Consider the following 24,351-nt stretch of genomic DNA (forward strand, 5'->3'; position numbering starts at 1 on the left):
TGTCATTTTCTTATTTCTGTGTTTTGATGGATTAAATGTTTTTTGGTATTATGGTAGGCCTACTTCACTGAATCTATTATTGAAAATGCGTAAGTGCACAAATCAGTAAAAAGTAATATAATTTAATGATAATGGATAAATGATTTAATTTTAAATCTTTTAGATACAACATGATTAAACACCAACAAAGACACTCAAAGCTCATATGAACTAATCCCCTCTAAAGCAGTCAGTTGTGAGATGATGGAGCACTTAGGACGTGTGAGAATTACCATCTGAAAAAACACCAGAAATAATGTACATAATTTCATGCACTGCTTACTTTTTTATTTTTTTGAGTCATTCCCCCAAGTATTGGAATTTGTAAATCTAAAGCTTTTAATCTGAAAGCCTTTGGAACCGGATAATATAGTGGAGTATACACGACTTAGCTTTAGTATTGTATTAGCAATGGTATTTCATTATTGTCATAGCAATAACCAATATTATATTTATATGACAACGTAACAATATTTAAATGAATCTAACCACACATAAATGTAAAGATTGAACAAAAAATGTCCCAAGATGGACCCCTGGGGGACCCCACATGTAAAGGCCATTCAGTCTGAGACACAGTTACCAATTTCAATGACATACTTCCTGTCTTGAAGATAGAGCTTAAACCATTTAAGGGCAGTACCAGAGATGCCTGTCCAGTCTTCTAACCTTTGTGACAGGATCACATGGTCCACTCTGTCAAAAGCAGCACTTAGGTCCAAGAGTACTAAGACAGAGACTCCAAGACTCTGGGAGAAATGGCCGGGGGGGGGGGTGCCTTATATGTCCCAGCAGCAAATATTGTGGTTAAGTGGGGTGAGATTCATGAATGTGATACTTTCCTAGTAATAGAAATGAGGAGGTGCATTTCCTGGTAGAGCACTTGTGAGTTCAGAAGTGTGTGAGTTCAGAAAAGGCTATTTATGAAATAACCTTTGATCTAAAGTCAATACATTTGATTTTACATTTTGCAAAAATACAAAATACGAATGTTCCTACTCTCACCTATGGTGATGAGCTCTGGGTCATGACCGAAAGAACGAGATCGCGGATACAAGCGGCTGAAATGAGCTTCCTCCGCAGGTTGGCCGGGCGCTCCCTTAGAGATAGGGTGAGGAGCGCGGTCACCCGGAAGGAGCTCGGAGTAAAGCCGCTGCTCCTCCACATCGAGAGGAGTCAGTTGAGGTGGCTCGGACATCTGTTTCAGATGCTGTTATATTGTGACAGTATATCAACATGGCACTTTACAAGCTTCTTTTGTAGGCTGAAGTAATCAAGACAAAGTTTTTGACACGCTGAGGACATCTAGTGGACATAAACAGCACTGCAGTCTCTGCGCTCTGTATTTGAAAGAATTCCAGCTCGCCTAGTCCTCACTCTGCTGCTAAACAATATTCCAATACACTTTCTAGTTTTATGTGAACTTTAATGAGAACACAATGTGATGTAGAATGATAACTCTAGACCTCTAATGACTAGGACGGCTGTTGTTCGTTTTGGTTTCGTTATAAGGCGACTATCTTGAAATGCGCGTTCCCGCGACGGAAGTGCTTTTCACGGCACGGGTGCTTTTGTCGTCACAACACCGGCTCCGCCTATCGCCATCTTTGTTTACGGCACAAAGATGGCAGCGCAGGCAGAGCGCGGTGTTCCCTTGAGCACGGTGAGTATCTTTTTTATTCACGTGTGTTGTAGTTTTCTCAGCTGCTGCCAAATTACTTGAGTGTTTGCATTAATAGATAAACGCTGTTAAGGCGCAGCAGAGTTGGCGGTAAATGTTATGTAACGTTACCTCTACTATCCTGTAACCCATGTTGTCTGCAGAGAGACTTTACTGAGCTCTGTGAAAAGTAACGTTACATGTTAGTCAACAAGTGAGGATGATAAAGTAAACTGTTGCTGTTTTTAATAACACTTAATAAACAGGTTTAATAAACAAATGTCTAAATCCAGACTTCCACTACAAACGCCTCCTCACTGATGTGTTTTCTGACGTGAAACCACATCTGTATAACAACTGGGATAGTAAACTTCAGATTTAAGAAAGTCCTAAATTGCATGTGTTGTAAATGTGTTGTAAATTCCCTCTTATATTATTTGTTGTGTATCAGTGATTATTACTAGTCCAGAATTGCTTAGGGCAGCGAGGTGATGGGGGTGGGGGTGGGTGGGTGTTTGTGAGTGTGTGTGTGTGTGTGTGGGGGGGGGGGGTCATAAATGAGATTTCACAAACTATTGGTTGCTAGTATTAGTATTAGTTGTTAGAGGCTGTGTTTGTACTGTGACTGCAGACTGGTGTTTCAGAATGCATTCATGAGTAGAAAACCATTTAGCTATTCATTCAGCACTCAGTCTTCCCCATTCAATGTTTACCTTCCAGTGTTGGTGCTGTAACTCCTCATGCATCCCTTCTACATTAGTGAAAACCAAAGAACTGTTCACCAGGTCTGTGTCAGCTCTCTAACCATAGCCAATATGTGGGTGATGTATCCCAGCAATATAGAATCACCTCAGTGTCCTCAGGTGGCATCTATTCCTAATATGTAATAAAGCTATGGCTCTGACCATATTTTTATTACCTGTGAGAAGTGCTATGCAAGTGTGGCCAACAAAACACACAAGCCTTTTTTTCTGTATTACTATACCTATCTAGGCAAGGCAAGGCTATCTGTCAGAGGGACTCAGATGGCTAAAACTAGAGAGCAGCAAGATCTTATACCAAGGACTTCCGCAAACTTCTCCAGAAGATTTCAATGCTTGAAGGTTAAGATTCATCGATTTGACGAGAATCAACTGTGCGGGAATGATACAACTTTAGCTTTAGCTTGAACTCAAGATAGCACACCGGAGAATGCTGACCCACAGCTAATTAGCTCCTACAACAGTAGTAAGAGACAGTTTTTCTGTATGATGTAGCCCTCTGGTGCTCTGTGCTGAGCCACACTAATAGCCAGTGGCCAGAGATCTGCAAGCTGAAAGTGAAAGTGAACACACACACACACACACACACACACACACACACACTGTGAACACACACCCGGAGCACTGCACTGCACTGCAGTGGGGAGATGAGCAAATCCCCCCAACAATTAAGCATCCTCACCAGATGGTCTGAGTAACTTCTCATCCTCACACACCAGGGCATCGACTGAGAATAATTCTGAAGGCAAAAGGCCACAGGGAACGCTAATAAGTGGGCCTCAAACTTTGATCATTGATGGACTTTACTATTAAGGATGTAAATAACTAACAGAAATGCCAGAACATAAAGTTGTCTTAAAAAAAAAACAGTTGCCAGTGAAATTGTGAAACAGAGATAAGAAGTTTTGAATCAAGACTTTACTTATCTATTCAGGACACTCAGAAGATCAGAAGAGGAGTTTGCTGATAATGACCATGTGGCATTTAGGTGCTCATACCCTACCTTCAGTACAGTTGATTCACAATTTTAACTTTTTCTCAAATTGTAGACTTTTATTTTTTTTTTTAGGTCAAATAGGATTATCATTAAAAAGTCAGGATTGAAACTTGTTATCCCCAGCCTGACAGACGATTTTCCAAAAGGTGGCATTAAGAAATACAAAGAACATTGAGGAAGACAGTATTGAGGAGTATAAACCAGCACCAAGATTTTGAAATAAGAACTGTTGTATTTTTAAAATGGGGCTTTCCAGGAAACTCAACATGATGAAATAATATTTGACTGCAATTTTTAAAACATAATAAAAACAATTTCATAATAAAATTGCCAATGACTCAGTCTTTTCAGGCATTTTTAAAAATTTTTTGAAAACTTCAGTTGTTAATCTGGATGAAGGGTGAAGCTGTTTTTAGGTGCACACAGACAGAACTAGCTTTCTGATAACCTTAATTGTGCAGCAGCTCCAGCCACATTTAAATCTAAATAGAAGGCTTTTCCTGTGCCTTTGAACAGTTTGTCTGCAGCACATTTGTTTTCTCCTTTTCCATTCAAGGCAACCCAGGAATCGTTATCACTGCGCTGTAACTGCACTATAGCTTTGTTTCTTCTTTTTATGTTTGTCGCATTTGAACAATGGCATTTTTTAATCTAATTGTTTTATGGATTTATGCACAATGCATTTTGTTTTATGTTAATTCTGCTCTTTACCTCTGATTTTCCTTGCCTGACATCATATCGTCTTTAAATGTGCTATTTGAACTGACCAAATGGTCTGACACTCTTTGTGAAGTACTTTGCTTGTGGTTGCCACCAAAGTAGAAGTCACACCTTCCCTTTGTGAGCTAGAATGCAAAGTTTTCAGAGAAGTCTGCATGTATATGCAAAGTTCACACTGCCCAGGTTCTCTTTGTCTTGGTGCAGCCAGTTGAGCTGGTGTTTTTCCAGTGAATCCAACTTTCAGTTTCAGCAGATCCAAGTCTGTACTGTTTACTCTTTATATCTCTTTATATCTCTTTCTCTTTACCTTTGTACATACCCAAATACATGCACTCTTTATTTTTCACATCATCTGCTGTATAGTGGAAACAACCTCAGAAATGTTTGTGGTCTGCATATCTTTTTGTTGTAACATATGCGCTAAAAACCTTTTATGTTGCATGGATGCCTATTCAGTAATCCAACGTTAACAATAGAAAATAACCCTAAGATTGAGACCAACTTTCTCAATAATTTGGAAAAAATCTGTTTGTAAGGCACAAAAGCATCAGAGAGCATTTGACTATTACCTGAAACATTTAAACACACCCCCATTTTATTTGTTTTAATATGTGTTAAGATGTGTGATAAGAGCTTAATGTCAACATTATGTTTCTACTTTCATAGCATTTCATAGACTATAACATAATGGAGGCACTTGAATACACCAACATCTGAATAGGCTGTTGTATGAAAACAATCCACTTGATAATAAGTGTAACTGTTGTTGTTGTAACTGGGTAATTGTTCATTTGCTTCACTTGCAGCTTTGTCCCAAGTTTCTTCATACAAACTCCACCAGCCACACCTGGCCCTTTAGTGCTATAGCTGAGCTCATAGGTGAGTCATTATCACAAGTGTGTGTGTGTGTGTGTGTGTTGTGTTTTCGTACTTTAGTTTCTGTTTCACTATGTACTAGTGATCTGTGGTTGATCTGTATGACTGAGATTCTTGGATGACAGATCCTGTGCTAACAGAACGTATCATTCATTTTTGATCTGTTGTGTTTAAGGACATGCAGATGAAAATCACCTTTTCTGTGACCAGCACAGTCACAGTGTAATCGAAATGAATGTCTAAAATCTAAGATACCTGTTCTCAGTGATCCACACCAAGTTTTATTTTGAGGGGAGAGTAAGAGGAAGGAACCACCATGTTATACCTGTTAGTCCAGCTTTAACATATCTGATATGTCCTGCCACACCCCATATGGATATATACACTATACTGTCAGGTTATTACATAAATCAAAACCACTGTAACCAATGCACTTTAATACACACCAGCAATAAATTCTCCCTTCATGATAGTGATGATGTTCAGTTTTGTTGAATCTTATTTAGAGATATATTGATTCAACTGTAAGGTCATTTTGGAAGATACAGTCATTTTATTTGGCTGTTGAATTGTATTGTGTTATACTATCAATTGTTTCTATTTTATTTGCTCATTTACATCAACAAACCCAGTCTAAATAAAAAACGAGTGCAGTGGCTTGTCGGTAGTGACTGTACAGCTCATTGAATGTCAGATTTAAATTCAGGTTTACCACAATGCAAATTTCTGTAGAATTTAAGATTAATTCAAAAACATCAACTCCATTGTGGCTTGTGTAATTGTCTGGTGCATTTAGCACCCTACAAATAGAAATCCTCATTAAATATAGACCTCTGTATTCTTTTTTTTTTTAACAGACAATGCCTATGATCCAGATGTCAGTGCCAAACAGTTCTGGATTGACAAGACTGTGGTCAAAGATCAAGACTGCCTTACCTTCATGGATAATGGTTATGGGCTGGACCTTCGAACTATGCATAAGATGCTCAGGTACAGATGCTACTGCTTGGTACTGGTGGAAAATTACATGTTTGATTGTTCAAGTATTTTTTGAATAGGAAAAATTGTTATGTATATTTCTTGAGGCCCAATGTCATTTCTAAATTTTGTTTTCAAGTGTAGAGCTTTTTTAACAGTCAAATTGCAGTGCCAGAATTAAAATACCTTGAAATGGTTACTATGTCAAATGCCAAGTGAGCAGCACTGATTTAAAAAAAAAAAAAAAAAAAAATTTAAATGGAGCGAGTGAATCTGAGCATCTTCTGACAACATAGTGTGTCTGAGAGTGTTGGAAAGAGAATGAGAACCATGTCCTTTTTTTGCTCAGGGATTTGTATTCTACTGTACTTGTGTGTGTTTCCTGATTGGTTTTGAATATAGTCAGCCTTGCTGTTCATTGGTTTACATTTAGCTGCTGGAAACAAAGGTTTCCACCCCTTAGTGTTTCTACTGAGGTTAAAATTAAATTAATTGTTAAACATTTAATCTTAAAAACAGTTCATATCGAAGGTGTTCTTTCACGTCTTTCACAAACATTCTATTGAATTAACTTGAATCAAGCATTCAGACAGAAACTGGGCCATCTGTTTGAACTGGTGTTAATTCTAGTTCGCCTGTGCAGGGCAATTCACATCAGGTTGACTTTGCTTGGGCATCAGTCAATAAACCTTAATTTTACCACATGAAAATAAATCTCATGAAGATGATTTTCTGACTCTAACACCACAGTTGTTACTAAAGAATATTTGCATGTTTCCTTTCAAGCTTTGGTTACAGTGACAAGACTGCTGTAAATGGTGTACAGCCCATTGGGATCTATGGCAACGGCTTCAAGTCTGGGTCCATGCGTCTTGGAAAAGATGCCATCGTCTTTTCCAAGTCAAAGAGCACCTCATGTGTTGGGATGCTCTCTCAAACCTACCTGGAAAAGATCGGAGCTGAGCAAATAATTGTACCAATTGTTTGCTTTGATCAGACGAAATCAGACAAGCATATCCTTGATCTAATGCAGTAACACATGCTGTGTCATGTGATAACGTGTTAATGTTTTCTCTCTGTGAAAGTGAAAGCTAAAGCATGATCATCCATTTTTATTTTTCTATACGAAGTTTTCCTTAACTTCAGCCATACTGTCAGTAAGAGAGGAGGACAAAGCCAGTTTACAAGACATCCTGAGATATTCCCCCTTTACAACACAGGAGGAGCTTCTCACTGAGCTTAACGCCATCTCCCCACCTTGGTCCACAGGAAAAACTGGAACACGAATTATTATTTGGAATCTTCGAAGGTCTGTCTGCAGTCCTCAAATACAGATGTAGATTTTCAGATGGATGTGACATTTATTCTATTTTTTTAATTTTTATTGTTGACCTGAATAATCCACACTGTGGTGTTTTATGACTTTGGTCAGAACCTCAGGTTTTTACAGTGATCAAATAAAAACATATCAGCACCCTCATACTTCCAAATACCATCCCCACAAGAATATGACATGAACAGAAGTAACAATGAGTCGCAATGTAAGAAGTATTTCCACTTTTCAAAGTTCTTTCAACAAAGAACAGTAAGGTTGTTATCCACATGTATAAATAAGAAGTAATGCTGTAGTGCTGCATGGGATTGGCTGCCTATCTTGTTTGTTTTCTTCGTAACAGGACGTCTACTGGAGCACTAGAGTTTGATTTTGAGAAAGACCGTTATGATATCCAAATCCCATCTGAAGTCTACGATGAAATGACTGACACTTTTCCACAACCTCAACTTTCATCACACATCCCTAAGAGTACTTACTCGCTACGGGTAAGGAGCAGCAGCGTTTATGTCCTCAAAATAGTCTATGACTTTTTATGCCTTACCCAGACATCTTGTTGACATACAGTGTTGTGTATATATATTAACTTTCCCTCCTCTCAAAAATGTGTTTTGCTTGCTGTTACTGTGGGTTTAGGCATATTGCAGCATTTTGTACCTGAAGCCTCAAATGCAGATCATCATACGTGGTCAAAAGGTGAAATCTCAGCTTGTTGCTAAGAGTCTGGCCTGGACCAGAAAAGACCACTACAAGCCCAATTTTCTGGTATCCTTTTATCACAAGTTCTTAGTTCCTGATACATGTTGAGTATGTGATGAGACAAATGAAGGTGCCCTGGAAGTGTTTTCCTTAAATCTTATTGTAGAACAAACCTGTCCCCATCACTTTTGGATATAACACTGAAAGTAAAGACCAGTATGGTGTCATGATGTATCACAAGAATCGGTTAATCAAGGCTTATGAACGTGTGGGCTGCCAGCTTAAGGTGAGTGACTGGTGTTATGCATTTCAAGGGTTTTTAAATGTTTTCATTTGCTGATGCTCATGAATATTTGTTTCCTGCAGGCCAACAATCAAGGTGTTGGGGTCATTGGTATAATAGAGTGTAACTTTTTGGATCCTACTCACAACAAACAGAGCTTTTTGGAGACAGATAAGTACAGGTAACAACACACTGTAAATACATAAATTGATTAAGGCCTAAATGAACTTGTGTCAGTTTAGATTGGTACAAAAATAGTTTTATATTCCTGGATTATTTGTCTTCTCAAATGCCAGAAATGTAGAGTTCTAAAGTTCTTAAATTCTTTGTGCAGGAAAACTATGAGCAGTTTGGCAATCAAAGTGGAGGAGTACTGGAAAGAAATGCGCTACAAGTGGAGCAGAGACAATCCAAACAGCACCACTGCAGTGGAAGATACTATGTTAGTGTATTTACATTATCTGACTGGCTGTATTGCACACATGTATTTGTCTGAGGTTGACTCCCTACACATGTTCATTACTTGTCTCTATATCATTAGGAAGCGGCCAGATCAAAGTTGGGTACAGTGTGATGACTGTTTGCAGTGGCGCAAACTCCCAGATGGGATCGACTGCAGCAAACTTCCAGATAAATGGTTCTGTCATATGAACCCTGATCCTCAATTCAGGTAAACATTATCAACATTACTGATAAACCTGATGCAATAATCACAATGTGATGTGATATAATTTAAAACATACATGTAGTGTATGATCTGTTTTGACTGTAATAAAACCATTTACCATATTTTCCGGGTTACAAGCAGCACCAAGGTATAAGTCGCCTTTTAGCAAAAACAACCCGGTTGAACAGAAAAGACTTCAGTGTATAAGTTGCATTTCTGATTATACTAATTATAGTCTAAATTAGCCCATGAAGAATGTAGGGTAGGCAAGCAGAAGTGCATTACGAATTTCATTCATCTGTTTCAAGTAAGGTTCTCGTCAGGATAGGGGAAGATGAAACAGTTCTCCTCTCATCTCCAGCATTGCCTTAATATTGACAGTCACTCCAAACTTTGTTTCCGCTGCATACTTTATCTGTACTTTGAAGTAATTCTTTTGGTATGGCATTTTCACCTGTGTTACACTAGGGTCTATAGTTTAGCATGGACATAAGGGTTTTTACTTTATCTGTACTTTGAAGTAATTCTTTTGGTATGGCATTTTCACCTGTGTTACACTAGGGTCTATAGTTTAGCATGGACATAAGGGTTTTTACTTTTTCTTCATCCATCCATCCATCTTCTTCCGCTTATCCGGGGCCGGGTCGCGGATGCAGTAGCCTAAGCAGGGATACCCAGACTTCCTTTTTCCTGGACACTTCCTCCAGCTCAGCCGGGAGACATAGTCCGTCCAGCGTGTCCTGGGTCTTCCCCAGGGCCTCCTCCTGATGGGACATGTCCGGAACACCTCCCCAGGCAGGCGCCCAGGAGGCATCGGGAACAGAGCCACCTCAGCTGACTCCTCTCGATGTGGAGGCGCAGCGGCTCTACTCCGAGCTCCTCATGGGTGACCGAGCTCCTCACCCTATCTCTAAGGGAGCACCCGGCCACCCTGCGGAGGAAGCTCATTTCATCCGCTTGTATCTGAGATCTTGTCCTTTCGGTCATGACCCAAAGCTCATGACCATAGATTTATTGGGCTGCCAGATGACATTGTTTCGCTTTTACTTTTTCTGCATTACAAAATCATCTTCACTACACTAGTAGTACACTAGTGACTACTTGACAAAATGACTGTAAATATACACATGTAAGTTGCTTTGCTGTATAAGTTGCAGGACAAGCCAGAGGACTTGTTGTGCAGAAAAGACATTAATTCAAGCTTTGTTTATTTGTTGATACATTTATGTATATGATGTTTTCAGAAAAAAATCATCTTAAGATATGAAACTTTTTTTATTTTATTGTACATAAGACAATACACATGATTTGTGCCATTAGATCTAGTTTGTAACATTTCATCCTTTTCATGGTTATAAATTTAAGTTTGACTTGATTCTTGACTCTAATGGCACTGTCTGTCAGGTGGTCAGTGAATATTTGCTGATGTTATAAATCTCGATCTAATTTCCCTTCCCAGGAGCTGCCAAGTAGAGCAGGAGCCGGAGGACTCTGATGATGAACGGCCTTCATACCGCAAGACCTATAAACAACAGTGAGTTACAAATTTTTCCCAAAACATTCAGTATGTAGACTGAATAATATTTGCATATTGGTCTACTAACCTGCTAAAATCAAACCTAGGATATCACCTGGCTCCTGTTACACATCCTTACCGCTGTGATTTATTTTTTAGAGAGAGGGAGAATAAAAAGCAACAAGAGAAGAAACGACAAAAGGTAAGGACACATCACCTGTCTGTTGGAATTAAATCAGAATATATGATTGTTTTACTGATAGCAAATGCATATGACTTAAGGCTTCAATGCTTTTGGGAATTATGTTGTTTAGGATGAGGAGGAGCGAAAGCGTCAGAACGAGCAGGTTGTGGCTAATCTCACCAGGCAAAACGAGGCTCTCAGACGGCAGCTCAATCAAACTGTACGTTTACCATTCAAGGAGTGATGACTGAAGTTGATTGATTCTGATTATTGTGTTTACAGTTTCCACCTCATTTCAATAAATACATCACACAAGCTGGAAGTAGATTAGGAATATTACAAATGACAAAGTGGAAAACAAATCTTTCTCTCTGTTTTATTTTTGTTTTTGTTGATAGACCACTCATTCCCCCTCTGCTCCCACTACCCCAAAGACCAGGTGTAACACTGAGTCACAACAACAAGGGGGTGCTGCTAGGGCTGAATGCTCTGCACTGACATCCTCCATCATTTCACAAGCTGGTAAGAAAAATTACTTTTTGTGAGTGTAAAATAAATAAATAAAAAATATTCATGTATATGTAGAGACAAAAATAGAGAGATTAAAACATGTCTGCTCTGTTTCTTTATAGCCTGCAGCCCCTCCAGTACCAATGGTCTTCCAGTTATTTCTCATGTGTGCTCTCTGTCAGAAGGCCCCTTGAGGTATGATTTTGTGTGAATTGTGAGTTGAAGTATTTTCATTTCACATTGTTTAGGAAGTATATTATACTGACTGTGTTATGTGCACTGAAGGGCAAAGAGAACACAGCCTGATACTCCACAACAAACGCCCAAAAGACCTAGAGTAAGTGGCTCCCAAAAGAGGACATCTCTGCCCATTGCTGCTGCTGCTGCTGAGAATGGTGATGATGACATTCTCATCTTGGAGACTGTCAGTACTCCGAAGCCAAAAAAGCCAGGCTTTGATTTGACTAAAGTGAAGACAGAGAAAGTGCAAAGTGATGCTAAAGTCAGCTTGTTGTTGGAGTGTAGCAACGATGCTGCTGTGGATGTTTCCATGGAAACTAATGATGCAGGAACAGGACCAGCAGCTGTGGGAACCAGTCTCTCCCCAGCACCTCCTCCAGAGCTGACCAGTACCACCACCCAGACAGAAGGACCAAAAGTGAAGAAGGAAAAGGACAACCAAAGTCCAACTGAAGGAGAGGAGCAAATGGGGCCGAGTGCATCTAATAAGAATGAGATAAAACAGAGTTTGCATGTGGACACCAGGCAGACTGGAATGGCACATTCCCTAAAAAGTGACAAAGCTGCTGGACCTTCTTGTACTGATGCCTGTAATAAAAAACACCTGCTCCTGCAGGCAGCAGTCCAGGAGAGCGACTCCCTTAAAGAAGAAGTCCAAAGACTTACCTGCCAACTGCAGGACATGCAGAAAAGGGTGCAGGAGCTGTCTCAGATCAGTGTAAAGAAGGAGTGCTCTCACCAGGCCAGCCAGACAGAGGAAACAAACAAAGCTTTACTGTCAGCTGCTGAGACCAGGCCCAGTACTTGCAAAAGTGAGCAAAATGACAGTGATGAGATTGCACTGCAGGTTGACTATCTGCTCCGTGAACTGGATAAAAGAAACAAAGAGAAAGATGACTTGCGCTCACAGGTCAGTGTCTTGAGATTAAAGAATATGAAAGTTACCACAATCAAGAACATTTTCAGTGTACATAAGTACTACTGAATATTAATATAATATTAAATCATATTGTACGGCAGGTTGACTTTCTGTTCCGGGAACTGGATCAAAGAGACAAGGACAGGGATGACTTGCGCTCACAGGTCAGTATTCTAGTAGTAGTTTGAGCTTAACGAATATAACAATTACAACAATCAAGAACATTTTCAGCATATATAAGCATCTGTGGATATTTCAAGACAGACAAAAAAATGTACACCTACCCTTTTATTTAATACATATATGTTATAGAATCAATTCAGTGATTTAGCTTATAGTTGAAAACACTCAATGGTAGCTGGCATCTCAAGAAAACTTAAAAAAAGTTATGCACTTGGAGGTTTTTTCTTGACCTTTGCAAACATTATGTATAACATGAGATATAATAATATAATAAAAACTCAAAAGGTCTAAATTTTTACTTTTTTGACCTTTCATCTGTCCTCTACTGCAAATGGAACTTGCCCAGGTATCATCATGACTTAAGTTTCGTATTTGGAGATTTGAAGATGATGACATGCAAATGGAAAATGTCTAAAGCAAGTAGAGGAGTTTTACTTACACTTGCAAGTCCGCTACAAATGGGTCTTTAAAATTAGAAATAACATACATTTGTCGGCCATCATGTAAAATAACGAACTACATCAGTGTTTATGTGTGATGTGTCATTCATACATTGTGTGTTATTTTGTTTTCTCCTGGGGTTCCCTGTGTGCTCTGCCACCAGTTGGACAGTATGGAGGACGAAAAGGCAAACCTGGCTTGCCAGTGTGAGAAGCTCAGGTTGAGGCTGCAGCAGCAGAAAGAAAACGTGCAAGAAGGAGCCACAACTTCACGTGGACCCACCAATTCTTCTGTACAGACAGATGCAGAGGGGGCAGGAGGGACAGCAGACTCAAGCTCAGACGCACACAGAAGGTTAGACTGTTAGACAATTACTCCCTTTTCATGTTGTGTGAATTATCACAGAAGTAGCCTTCTTACAAAGCCATTGATGAAGTCAGGAACACAACAAAATAATAATTAAAAATATTACTTTCCCTCTTTTTTTCCCTCTTTTCCAACACACTCATTCCCTTTCTCTCAGTTTGATTGAGCTTCGGCAGAATGTCGGACACCTTCTTGTCACCTTCATGCCTGCTCTGGACCTGGCACAAGTGAATTTTGAATGTAATGTAATAGATGAGATTCTAGAGCAGTATCTCTCTGAGGCCGCAGCAGTGGAGCAGAGGAACGAAGAAATTAATGGCTAAATCATCAGATCCTGAATGTAAGTGCTGCAATCCACATATACATATTTAATACCGCTTCCTAGGAGTGTGGGAAATTAAGTCATGCATGTGTGCATGGGCACCTGTTAATGTTTTTTTTTTTTTATTCTATGCAGTAAATACAATATACCATTAACTGCTTTGAACTTTTGCTTTGAACTTTTCCTTTATAAAAGCAGTAATAATGAAATCAGCAATCATACATGAATGATATAGACCACACACATTGACCTTAGCTTTTTGCAAAATAACATTTATTATGCATCACCTCAGAATAGTGTAATAAAGTCACTGTGTGACTTTGTCTTAATGTTTTCCAAACAGTCTGCAAAAATCCTGGTTTTGCATCTGACTGTTTCTTCCACCATGACAGCTGAATGTATTCTTGTTTTGTATTAATCCTAATTTGTTTGTATTCTTTAAAATATATTTTTCTACTTCCAGTCTTGGGTCTGTGATCAAATTCTCTATGGCACACAGTCCTTGTATCCTTGTTTGATAAGACATACATAAAAGATATGACTGGCAACAAGTCTTTTAAAGGGAGCACAAATGGAAACTGAAACTTTCCAAGAGAAACATGGGAACAAATGCATTTAATTGACATCACAAGATGAAACAGCCACAGAAAAGAATTGTCACACACGTTAATTAAAACACACTGGTGGCAGAAATACTTTGATCTTTTAATGAAGTAAAAGTATATCAGAGTTTAACTATAATTCTGTTGCAAGTTAATGTCTGCATGCACAATCTTTCAAATATGAGTACAAAAGTATTAGTAACCAAATATACTTAAAGTACTAAAAGAACTTGATGGTACATCTCACATGAATGTATTTTAATTTTTGGATGGTATTTATTTATGCACTGTTATGTAGAGGTCGACCGATATGGGTTTTCTCTGGCCGATTCCGATATTTAGAAATCAGGGCAGCCGATGGCCGATATATGATGCCGATTCTTTTGGCTGATTTGTTTGGCCGATTTTAATTTTCCCCCTTCATCTCACAAGGTATAAAAGTGCCCAGGAATAAAAAGTGCATTATTGTTATGTTTGTAGTCCTTTTTTGTCCTTGCTTTTTCTGCAACTTCTGGCAGATATTGCACTTGGCCTTCCCTGATGTTGGCTGAGTGAAATACTGCCATACTGGGTTAAATTTCTTCTCAGCCATAAGACTATAATTTTAAAAAGAAATACAAGATTTGTCTTTTTAAACTTTTTCTATAATTACATTATTCCATGCACACCACAATCCAATTATGATTTGGAAAAAAAAAAAGGATTGATTTATTGCAGGGTACCTGTCATGATCCTTATGTTTGTTGACAGACACTGCTATAATTCAAAGGGCCATAGTCTAAGAATATGCGTAAACAAATATGTGCAACAAGTCATTTGCATGTGAAAGTAGAAACGTGCGCAGTTCAGACAAAACTTCTGGCTAAAACGTGCACATTAACTTTCCTTATTAAAAGTGTATTTTTAGGTGGGAGTATCGTGCCCGTGACACATTTATTGAGGAACGTTATCCTGCGTGTTTTAGCGAGAATCTGTATAGAGAATCTGTATCTGTATGAATCTGTAGAGTCTGTATTTCACACACGTTTCTATTTTCACATCGGTTGCACACATGACGGTCAGCGTCAATTCTAATATGCTACAATGTAATTACGTGTTGGAAACAAATGGTTTTCAACGGCCATCAATAGCTGAAGCTGTGTGTATGCGACTATAATAATTTAGCCGCTGGGCTTGTTAGCATGTTTTGGTACCCGTGTCTACAGCCTAAACTACAGCTCGCTAACAATACAGACCAGACAATCGCTCTCCAAAAGTAGCTTCATATACAACCAATGAAATGTATAAGGCTAAATTAAAAACGAAAGATAAGTACTTTATTACTTTTGGACGCTTTTCACCTCACTAAACAACCTGCTTGTCGCAACGCGACTTCACATGTTCTACACTTAACTGGTCGCAGATGCACCTGCCTAAAAATCGGCTGATTAATCGGCTCGGCCGATAGATCGGTCGACCTCTACTGTCATGTTTGTCACTTCTAATGTAGCAGCTAGTAAAGATGGAGCTAATGTAATATATTATAATTAAATTTACTTTACGTTCTGCTGGGTAGCTTGTAAATTCCCTAGTGATGATCAATAAAGTTTCTGATATTTATGTATTTTGTATGGTAGGTCTGATTGCAAAAAGTCACTAGAAATTAGTAAAGTCAAAGTATAAAGAAGCAGAAAATGGAAATGCCAAGTAAATAAGTACATCAAAAGTGTATTGTCTTACATTACATATTATGAAGTGGAACTTTAAAGTTTCTCACAGGAATGACTGATTTCTTAGCAGTATTAAAGTGTATAAGACAGGATTCAGAGCTGATGTTGAGGAACGAATGATCACCTTGGTCATGGTTGTTGCCTTTAAACTCATATGACAGACCTTAGTTCTCTTTATTGTTGCTGAGATCTTTCTACACCTTGATTGGAGTTCACCTGTGGTAAATTAAATTGATTAAATTGGACATGATTTAGAAAGGCACTCACCTCTCTATAGAAGGCCTCACAGTTGGCAATGCATATCAGAGCAACAACCAAGACATGAGGTTAAAGGAACTGCCTGCAGAGCTCAGAGACAATATTGTTGATAGGCAGAGAGCTGGGGAAGGCTCCTAAAACATTTCTACTGTACTGAAGGTTCGCAGGAGTACAGTGGCCTCCATAATACTCAAATGGAAGAAGTTTGAACTCTTCTAAGAGCTGGCTGCCTGTCCAAACTGAGCAACCATAGGAGAGGGGCCTTGGTAACAGAGGTTACCAAGAACCTGATGGTCACACTCACTGAGCTCCGGAGATCCTATGTGACAAAGTTCCTGAAGGACAACCATCACTGAAGCCCTCCACTGGTATGGGCTTTATAGCAGAGTGGCTAAACAGAAGCCTCTTCTCAGTGCAAACCACTTAAAGCCACTTTGAGTTTGGAAAAAAGTGCCTGAAGGACTGTGAGGAACAAGATTCTCTGGTCTGATGAAACCAAGATGGACCTGTTTGGCCTCAGTTCTAAACATTTTGTCTGGGGGAAACCAGGCATCAATCATCAGCTGCATAATACGGAAATACAAAAACATAATACAAAACAACATAACAAAACTGAACAAAGTGCAGGCTTGTGTACGATGTTTAGTGTTTATAGTTTACTGTTGAGTATAATATGGGAGGAGAGATGTGGGTTACTGTGTTGTTATAATCCCGTTTTTTTGTATGTTGCTAATGAATGCTGATCAATAAAGTATTTATCTGTATCAGTCTAGAGTTATTCTGCAGTATGAGAGCCCTAACTGTTGCAACGAGGTGAAGTTTATCCACTAAGGATTGTCCTCTTGACAGATTTTAGCTATATTGTGCTGAATGCTATCATTATGATAATGCATAAGTGTTTTGACAAGAACAAAAAAATCAATGTTACTGATAGGCCACTTCCGCTTCCGGAAGTTGCCCAATCATCGCAGTCCAGTCCCCGGAAGTTTTGAACGAATCGGACGCGGGAAATTATCAAGTACTTCAACCGCACGGTGGAGGTAAACGACTAAATTACTTCGAGATAGCTTAATTTCAAAGACTAAATAAGAACTAAGTCACGTTAATCAAGAGTTTACATAAATAGCATGTTTGTTAGTGAGCGGTTAGTTTGACATATGTAGTCGGGTTTGTGTTCGGTGACGGTGTTAGCTCTGATAATTAGCTCTGTAGCATTCAGGTCCCGGTTAGCGGTTTTATTGTTCTGTCTAACGTTAATCTGTTGTTGTTTGTAACCCATAATACACAGCCATCATTTATCAGTATGTAGTGACAATTAGAGTACATTTAAAAACGGTATGGAGTAATGTTACTAACATGTTCCTCCCCATAGGTCGTTGTTCGATATAAAGACATGAAGGTGGTAACTTGTGAGATCGCCTGGCACAACAAGGAGCCGGTCTACAGTGTGGACTTCCAGCACAGTCCTGATGGCCGCGTTCATCGACTGGCCACAGCTGGAGTGGACACCACAGTCAGGGTGAGTGGAGAGAGGACGGAGAAGACCTGATTAAAACAATCCTGCATGAGTTTGACCATAAATACCAACATAGAGGTCGAAGGAGACGGTAGTAACATCAGTAGTAGTTTGTGAGAGTAATAATTTGCCAGACCAGCAAAGGGGCCCTTTCATATTGACTATGTACAAGGACATTTCCATGTCCAGAAAGTGTTAAATGTGGTTCTACCAAAGAAGCACTTATTTCATGAATACAATGCTTGTATATTTAACCAGTTGGTCCAACAAACTTTGTCCCAGTGAAATACATGTGTATGGTAAAAAAGCCTCATACGATATTAATCAAATTGCAGTATACCATAAAATAGATCATCCTTAAACAGCCATGTTTTACAGTGGAACAATTAAAAAATGTTATTTTCAAAGATGTTTGCAAAATGGGCAAATATGGTGCATACAATTATGACAAAAGATCTTTTGCCCTGATGTTTACGCAGCTGTGGCGGGTAGACGCTGGCCCTGATGGGAAGGCAGTGGTGGAGTTTTTGTCTAATCTGGCTAGACACACCAAAGCTGTCAACGTAGTGCGCTTTAACCCTAATGGAGAGCTCCTTGCCTCAGGTGGAGATGGTATGTCAGATATTATGTAATGAAAAACTTTAAAAGGCACTGATGGTGTGATATTCAAAATACTGAATTGCAAGCACTGTGCCCCTTGGTAATTGTGTGCTTTTTATTTAATACAGATGCATCGATTCTGCTGTGGAAGCTCAATGACTCTAAGGAGCCTGAGCAGGCTCCTGTGTTCCAGGAAGATGAAGATGCTCAGCTCAACAAGGAGAGCTGGTCTGTGGTCAAGACACTGAGGTGCAGAACTAATCACAATTTCTAACTCCTTTCTTTTGATTCTTGGTTGGTGTTCAGACTGACAATAATACTTTGTCAGAAAACACAGCCTTGCTTTTCATTTTGATGTGACCACAGCAATGGAACAGTGCGAGATTCAAGCACCACAGTTAAAACCCATTTAACATTTGTCAAAATGAAATTAAATGTCATCTAGCAGCACATTATATTGGTCAGAACTGCACAATGTTACCTCCTAGGATATTACATCACTGTGTAGTGATCTTGTCTTATCTTCTAACTACACCTGATCTTGCCTATTTTGCCAAAATGATCATATTCAGTCCATCTTGTTTCTTGAAGAAGTTTATGGTGGACTTTAAGGTATGCTTTGGATCTTTGTCCTATTGTAAAAGTCAGCCTATCTTCAGTTTCACTTTCCTGGCTGCATGGCATTTGCAAGTACATTAACATTTGAAGGAAGGTTCATTTTAATGTCTGTTTGCTGCGAGGCTTCTAATGAGAGGGGTAGGGCTTGTGATTTTCTATGATGCTATTTTCCATTAATCTCATCCAGAGACTAAAATCAACAAGAAATTTTATGCACTCACCATAAGGTCTGTGAATCCAGACCCTGGTTAGTCTTACTTGTAGATGCCTTAGACTTCAGTTGTTGTCCAAAAACTATTAAAAACACCTGTGCTGCACAGCATGAGAAGCTAGTGTAGTATGAACAGAGCATGTGCAGTTGATTCTTTTTGGCATTTAAGACTGAAAATGCAATGGGCAATCTTAGATGCTGGAGCTCCTGATTTGAGAAAAAGACATGCCTTATAGAAACATGCCCAGCAGTGTGGTTCACTGGTGTGTCTTGTGTAGTTTTTAGATAATGTAGCTCTGCTGCATGGAAAAATAAGCTTAACCAGAGTCTGGCTTCACTGACATTACAGTATGAGAGTACATAAAGTTACTAAAAGGCCAAAAAATAGAATACTAATTCTGATACACTGAGTCAGATAATAATGATGATAATAAACACCATGATAAACACCATTGTTTTGTTTTCTCTAAATTTAATAACTGTAATGGTGTGATTCGTATTAGTAGTAGTAATAGTGTGGGAGATTATTTATAATTTGATTGTTTTCAGGGGACACATAGAGGATGTGTATGATATCTGCTGGACACGGGATGGAAATTTCATGGTGTCTGGGTCTGTTGACAACACTGCGATAATGTGGGACATCAACAAAGGTTTGATTGTAGTGATAACTACAGTATGTGTTATTTTTGTACATTAGAAGAGATGATGATATGTCTTATTTTAGCTTTGCGTTTATTGTTACAATTTTTTTGTGGTCCAGGACAGAAGCTGTGTATTTTGAATGACCATAAGAGCTATGTCCAGGGGGTGACCTGGGATCCTCTGGGCCAATATGTTGCCACCCTCAGCTGTGACAGGTACTACCACAACATCCTGAATGTATTTGGTGTTAACTAGTCACCAGTCGCTGACAGTGGAGTTTCAACAGCTTGATGTTTTTGTTGTTCCTCGCCTCCAGGGTGATGCGTGTGTACAGCACTCACACCAAGAAGAAGGCCTTCTGCATCAGTAAAATGAGCTCTGGGCCACTTGGAGATGGGGAGGTCAGTATAAATTGGCCACCTGTAGTCTCATACTTGTTTATGATGCTTCCAGATGTTTTTCTTACTGTTCCTATTATCTCTTAAAATTCTGAATTTAAACCAATAACTTCAGACTCTGTACTTAAATGAGTGACAGTGGTGCACATCTTTGTACCTTCACAGGTCAAACAGTACAGAATGTTCCATGACGACAGCATGAGGTCGTTCTTCCGACGTCTTTCATTTACACCAGATGGGTCTTTCCTGCTTGCCCCAGGTACACACATGTCATGTTTATCTGGTGAAATTTTGTTGAAATGTCCTGGTGAACATAATTTACATAAACCAAATTCCTTTTTCTGTTGTCACCTGTTCGATTCAGCTGGATGTGTGGAGATCGGAGAAAATATCATAAATACCACGTACATCTTTTCCCGGAAAAGCCTCAAGAGGTAGCTTTGGTGACATGATATTCATAGTTGGTGATGGCTCTATTAATGCTGGTCAGTGATGTACACATCCCTGTGTCTTATAGGCCTGTTGCCCATTTGCCGTGTCCAACTAAAGCCACGCTGGCTGTGCGCTGCTGCCCTGTCTACTTTGAACTGAGGACCAAGAAGGGAGAAGGCAAGAACATTTACTCCTCTAGTTAATAGACACAACTAATAATAGTTTTTCCTTTTTGATTGTCTGCACTCTTTAGGTCCATATTTTCTAAATACTACATGTCCTTCATATTCCACAATTTTTGTTCCGCAGATGGCTCTGTCCAGCCTCTTCCCAACATCTTCCAGTTGCCTTATCGAATGGTGTTTGCAGTGGCATCTGAGGACTCTATATTCTTGTATGACACTCAGCAGACGCTTCCTTTTGGCCTGGTGTCCAACATCCACTACCACACACTCAGTGATCTTACCTGGTAAAGTAACACTTTCTTCTGTTGTCTTATGTTAAATAACTAAACACCTTTTTAAGTCATCAGCTGCAGGCATCAAATGTGGTGCATGTGCCCTATGTCTTAGATTTAAATAACACTAGAAAGAAATGTCTCTACATCCTTTGTGGACAGGATTGCAAAATTTGTTTCATGTAAATCTTTCCTTTAACACAAGATTCTTACAAATGTCAGTGGATGGATTTATGAAACCATGTGTCGCAATTCATGCTTCAGCATTCCACTGACATGTTTCTCTTATATCTGAGTTAGGTCTCGCGACGGCTCCTTCTTGGCGGTGTCCTCCACAGATGGCTACTGCTCCTTCCTGTCCTTCTCACCTGGGGAGCTGGGCACACCACTAAAGGAACCCCCGCTATTGGAGGTCTTTGTCCCAAACAGCGGTGTTGAGAAAAAGGGCAAGAAGTCAGACAGGACATCATCTCCTGTCTCCCAGCCATCAAGCTCATCCCAGACTCCCTCATCTCAAACCAGTCTTGGCAAAGACGCCCCATCTGTTACCCCACCAGATGAGAAGAAGAGCACCCCCAGTGCTAAACCTAAACCCCAGCCCCGTAGGATCACCCTTAACACCCTGGAGGGCTGGGGAAAGCCCACTACACCCAAAGCTTCATCAGCACCCCAAACGCCAACATCTGGGAGCACAAGCGCACCATCTACTCCGCAACCACGCATCGCCCCCCTCACCCCCACCAATTTATCCACAACACCCCTTACACCCTCCACCCCTAAAGTCTTTAATAGTGCCAATACTGCTGGGCTCACTACCCCTAAGGGCACAACCGCCACAAAGGGGCCCACCCCAAGGTAAATACAAGGGTGAGAATTATGTTGACTGTCAGAGTGAGAGAAAGTAAAACGGAGAATTCCTCTGTTACTGCAGCATCAAAGGTTTGAGCCTTTATATGAGTACGAGTACAGTTTTATTGTTTGAACAATTTAAAACACTGAAGAGTTGCCTGATCTGGCTGCCAGTTGAGGAAACTCACAATCACGGAGCCAGGACAGAAAAAGTGGTCACCATGAGTCTTTAATTTACTGTGCGTTTAACATAAAATTCACTGGAGTGCTATGAGTTAGTATTCACACAGCAGAATTAATTTTTAACTATAAAATACTAATGGTATTAAAAGATCTGTTTAGATGAACTGTAGGCAGTGTGAAGAACACATGTCGCCTCAGACAAGCGTATGCATGGCAAAGTATGGAAATACTATTCAAATGTGTTTTGACTGCAGTCAGAATAAGGAAGTAAGTACACAGTCTATACTGTTTCCACCTCGCTGCCTCCTAATGATTAAAGTAGCTAAGCTGATTATCTCTACAATCATAGTTGGCACATATGAGACCAAAGTGTAAGAAAAGCACTGTGTTCTTTAAAATGTATAAAATACCTTTTTTATATATGTATTCTAGAAAGTAGAATTATAATTAGCCCTGATAGGTTTGTGATGTTTCTGTTAGCTTGCATGTGCTCAGTACTGGCAGTCAGAACAAAGCCCTCACTGGTATGAGGGATTCGTTGGACCCCCCACTGATAATAAAATAATAATCATTCTGTCAGACTGCTTGTAGAACAATGGCAGGCCTGCACATGCTTTTGTTTTTGCCTTGTATCTGTAACTTGGAACATTTGACAAGCTTTACCACTAAGCAACGCCTGATTTAGATGAACAAAGATGAGAATAAGTTGAGTCCAACAGTGATTAACTTTGTCCACTGAGGAAGAGTACATTTTATTTTCAGATTTTAGCCCGTGTGTTTTCTGTAGAGATCATGTGTGAAGCCTCTTTATCATGTGTGCTTTTTTTGTTGTTGTTGTTTACAGGAGAGTGTCATTGACTCCCATTGCATCCCGATCTTCTACTTCACTGTTCAGCACTCCTTCCTCCACCGAGAAGGCCAAACATGGTTAGTAAGGGCAGCTGCTTCCATACAAAATTTAAACAATTATAGCATTTAAATCACATGTATATGCCCTTGAGCTTAGCAGCAAATCTATTAATATTACATTTTGGGTTTTATTTTTGGAGTATTGATCATTTGTTATTGGGTGTGATAAACCTGTACTCATTAGAGTAATTTCTGAGAATTGGAAACAGCTATACTGCTACAGTACAGTCCCATGGCGCAAGACACAAAAGCAGCCAAATAGATTACTTTGTTTGGAGGTAAATGTGAGAGCTACTGCACCTCGGATGTCTGTAATAAACTTCCACTGCAAAACAAATCTGTGTGCATACTACGGAAAGTACGGTATGACAAAGTTGAACCAGGAAGTTGGTCTACAGACTGAAGGGTGTTTACAACAGACCATTTGGATTAAAAAATGTTTTTGCTTTTGTTTTTGCTTTTCTAAATGTTTGGCTGATCAGTAGGTTTGTTTTAAGGCTTTATAATTATCTCACTGCTCATGTTTGTTGCCTAGACATTTTTGTTTTAGTGCTGAAACTGATGTGAACGATTAACTTCAGTGCAGTGGTTATTTGTGATGGGAAGACAGCCCAGAACTATTAAAATGAGACCCCAAAATTGTAGTAAAATTGAAATATTTTCTAAATTTAATAAAACAGCCAATGAGCCATGGAAACATTTGGATTACCACCATGCCCTGACTTCATCATTTATATCAAGCATGTCGCTGTAGTTGCAACTAGTCTCTGTATTTCACTTTCCTTATTTGTTATATAAATATTGACCAAATTCTATTAAGTGTCTTGCACATTGCACGCAGTGTCTTATATCACAGCACAGAATGAGCCTGTGTTGTGTAACACTTCCTCTTCATTGGTATCTCTCCAGAACGTCCTTCTCCTCCCTCTGATCCAGTATGCCAGCCTCCAGAGTCCAAACGGCCCAAGACCGCTGACCCATCAGCAAAGATCAGCTGCACCAAGGTTTAGTGTTTACTGGGAACATTGTGGCCCTGCATCAACAACAAAGTACGTACAGCAGAGAGCAGCAGGTAAAGAAGCCTCAGTACAACCAGTGAGGCTTTGTATTAATACAATCCAATTGTGCAATAGCATTGTGTTTGTGTTAATATGTCTGTACATAATCTAACTATATGAGGTTTTAACCTCTTATACTGTACTTGGCTATAAATCAAAACTGCATTGCTCTAAGTTTGCTTAAATTCATTATTTTAGGGATGTGTTTTATA

The 24,351-nt window shown here is 39.4% G+C and overlaps 2 protein-coding genes across 3 annotated transcripts; both read left to right on the plus strand.

The window, feature by feature from the left end:
• Positions 1–1,620: 1,620 nt before the first annotated feature.
• Positions 1,621–14,714, plus strand: LOC113123307 (MORC family CW-type zinc finger protein 3-like). Of its 2 annotated transcripts, XM_026295233.1 has the most exons (21): positions 1,621–1,702; positions 4,984–5,056; positions 5,911–6,043; positions 6,818–7,044; positions 7,184–7,340; positions 7,708–7,852; positions 8,001–8,129; positions 8,230–8,349; positions 8,430–8,527; positions 8,681–8,788; positions 8,888–9,016; positions 10,473–10,547; positions 10,689–10,731; positions 10,844–10,933; positions 11,112–11,235; positions 11,346–11,418; positions 11,509–12,373; positions 12,484–12,546; positions 13,170–13,360; positions 13,530–13,712; positions 14,158–14,714. In XM_026295233.1, exons 1-20 carry the CDS (start codon positions 1,664–1,666, stop codon positions 13,693–13,695), a joined length of 3,048 nt encoding a protein of 1,015 aa, XP_026151018.1. In that variant the 5' UTR covers positions 1,621–1,663; the 3' UTR covers positions 13,696–13,712; positions 14,158–14,714. The 2 variants fall into 2 exon arrangements, with proteins under 2 accessions (XP_026151018.1, XP_026151017.1); XM_026295232.1 differs by lacking the exon at positions 14,158–14,714 and having other exon boundaries at positions 13,530–14,156.
• A 2,490-nt stretch (positions 14,715–17,204) lies between these two features.
• On the plus strand, positions 17,205–24,198 carry chaf1b (chromatin assembly factor 1, subunit B). Its single transcript, XM_026295234.1, has 14 exons — positions 17,205–17,303; positions 17,636–17,782; positions 18,259–18,391; positions 18,508–18,628; positions 19,758–19,861; positions 19,972–20,068; positions 20,170–20,254; positions 20,417–20,510; positions 20,616–20,685; positions 20,769–20,860; positions 20,993–21,152; positions 21,441–21,995; positions 23,017–23,099; positions 23,991–24,198. The coding sequence occupies exons 2-14, from the start codon at positions 17,657–17,659 to the stop codon at positions 24,089–24,091; spliced, it is 1,821 nt and encodes a 606-aa protein (XP_026151019.1). The 5' UTR covers positions 17,205–17,303; positions 17,636–17,656; the 3' UTR covers positions 24,092–24,198.
• The last annotated feature ends 153 nt before the right edge of the window (positions 24,199–24,351 follow it).

This window comes from Mastacembelus armatus, chromosome 21 (assembly GCF_900324485.2).
Source record: "Mastacembelus armatus chromosome 21, fMasArm1.2, whole genome shotgun sequence".
Classification (NCBI taxonomy): domain Eukaryota; kingdom Metazoa; phylum Chordata; class Actinopteri; order Synbranchiformes; family Mastacembelidae; genus Mastacembelus; species Mastacembelus armatus.

Coding starts and splice junctions, on each gene's coding strand:
- chaf1b (XM_026295234.1), top strand. CDS start 17,657: ATGAAGGTGGTAACTTGTGAGATCGCCTGGCACAACAAGGAGCCGGTC. Junction 17,783..18,258: donor GAGTGGACACCACAGTCAGG/GTGAGTGGAGAG, acceptor ATGTTTACGCAG/CTGTGGCGGGTAGACGCTGG. Junction 20,069..20,169: donor GCCACCCTCAGCTGTGACAG/GTACTACCACAA, acceptor CCTCGCCTCCAG/GGTGATGCGTGTGTACAGCA.
- LOC113123307 (XM_026295233.1), top strand. CDS start 1,664: ATGGCAGCGCAGGCAGAGCGCGGTGTTCCCTTGAGCACG. Junction 5,057..5,910: donor TGCTATAGCTGAGCTCATAG/GTGAGTCATTAT, acceptor TTTTTTTAACAG/ACAATGCCTATGATCCAGAT. Junction 10,548..10,688: donor CGCAAGACCTATAAACAACA/GTGAGTTACAAA, acceptor TTTATTTTTTAG/AGAGAGGGAGAATAAAAAGC.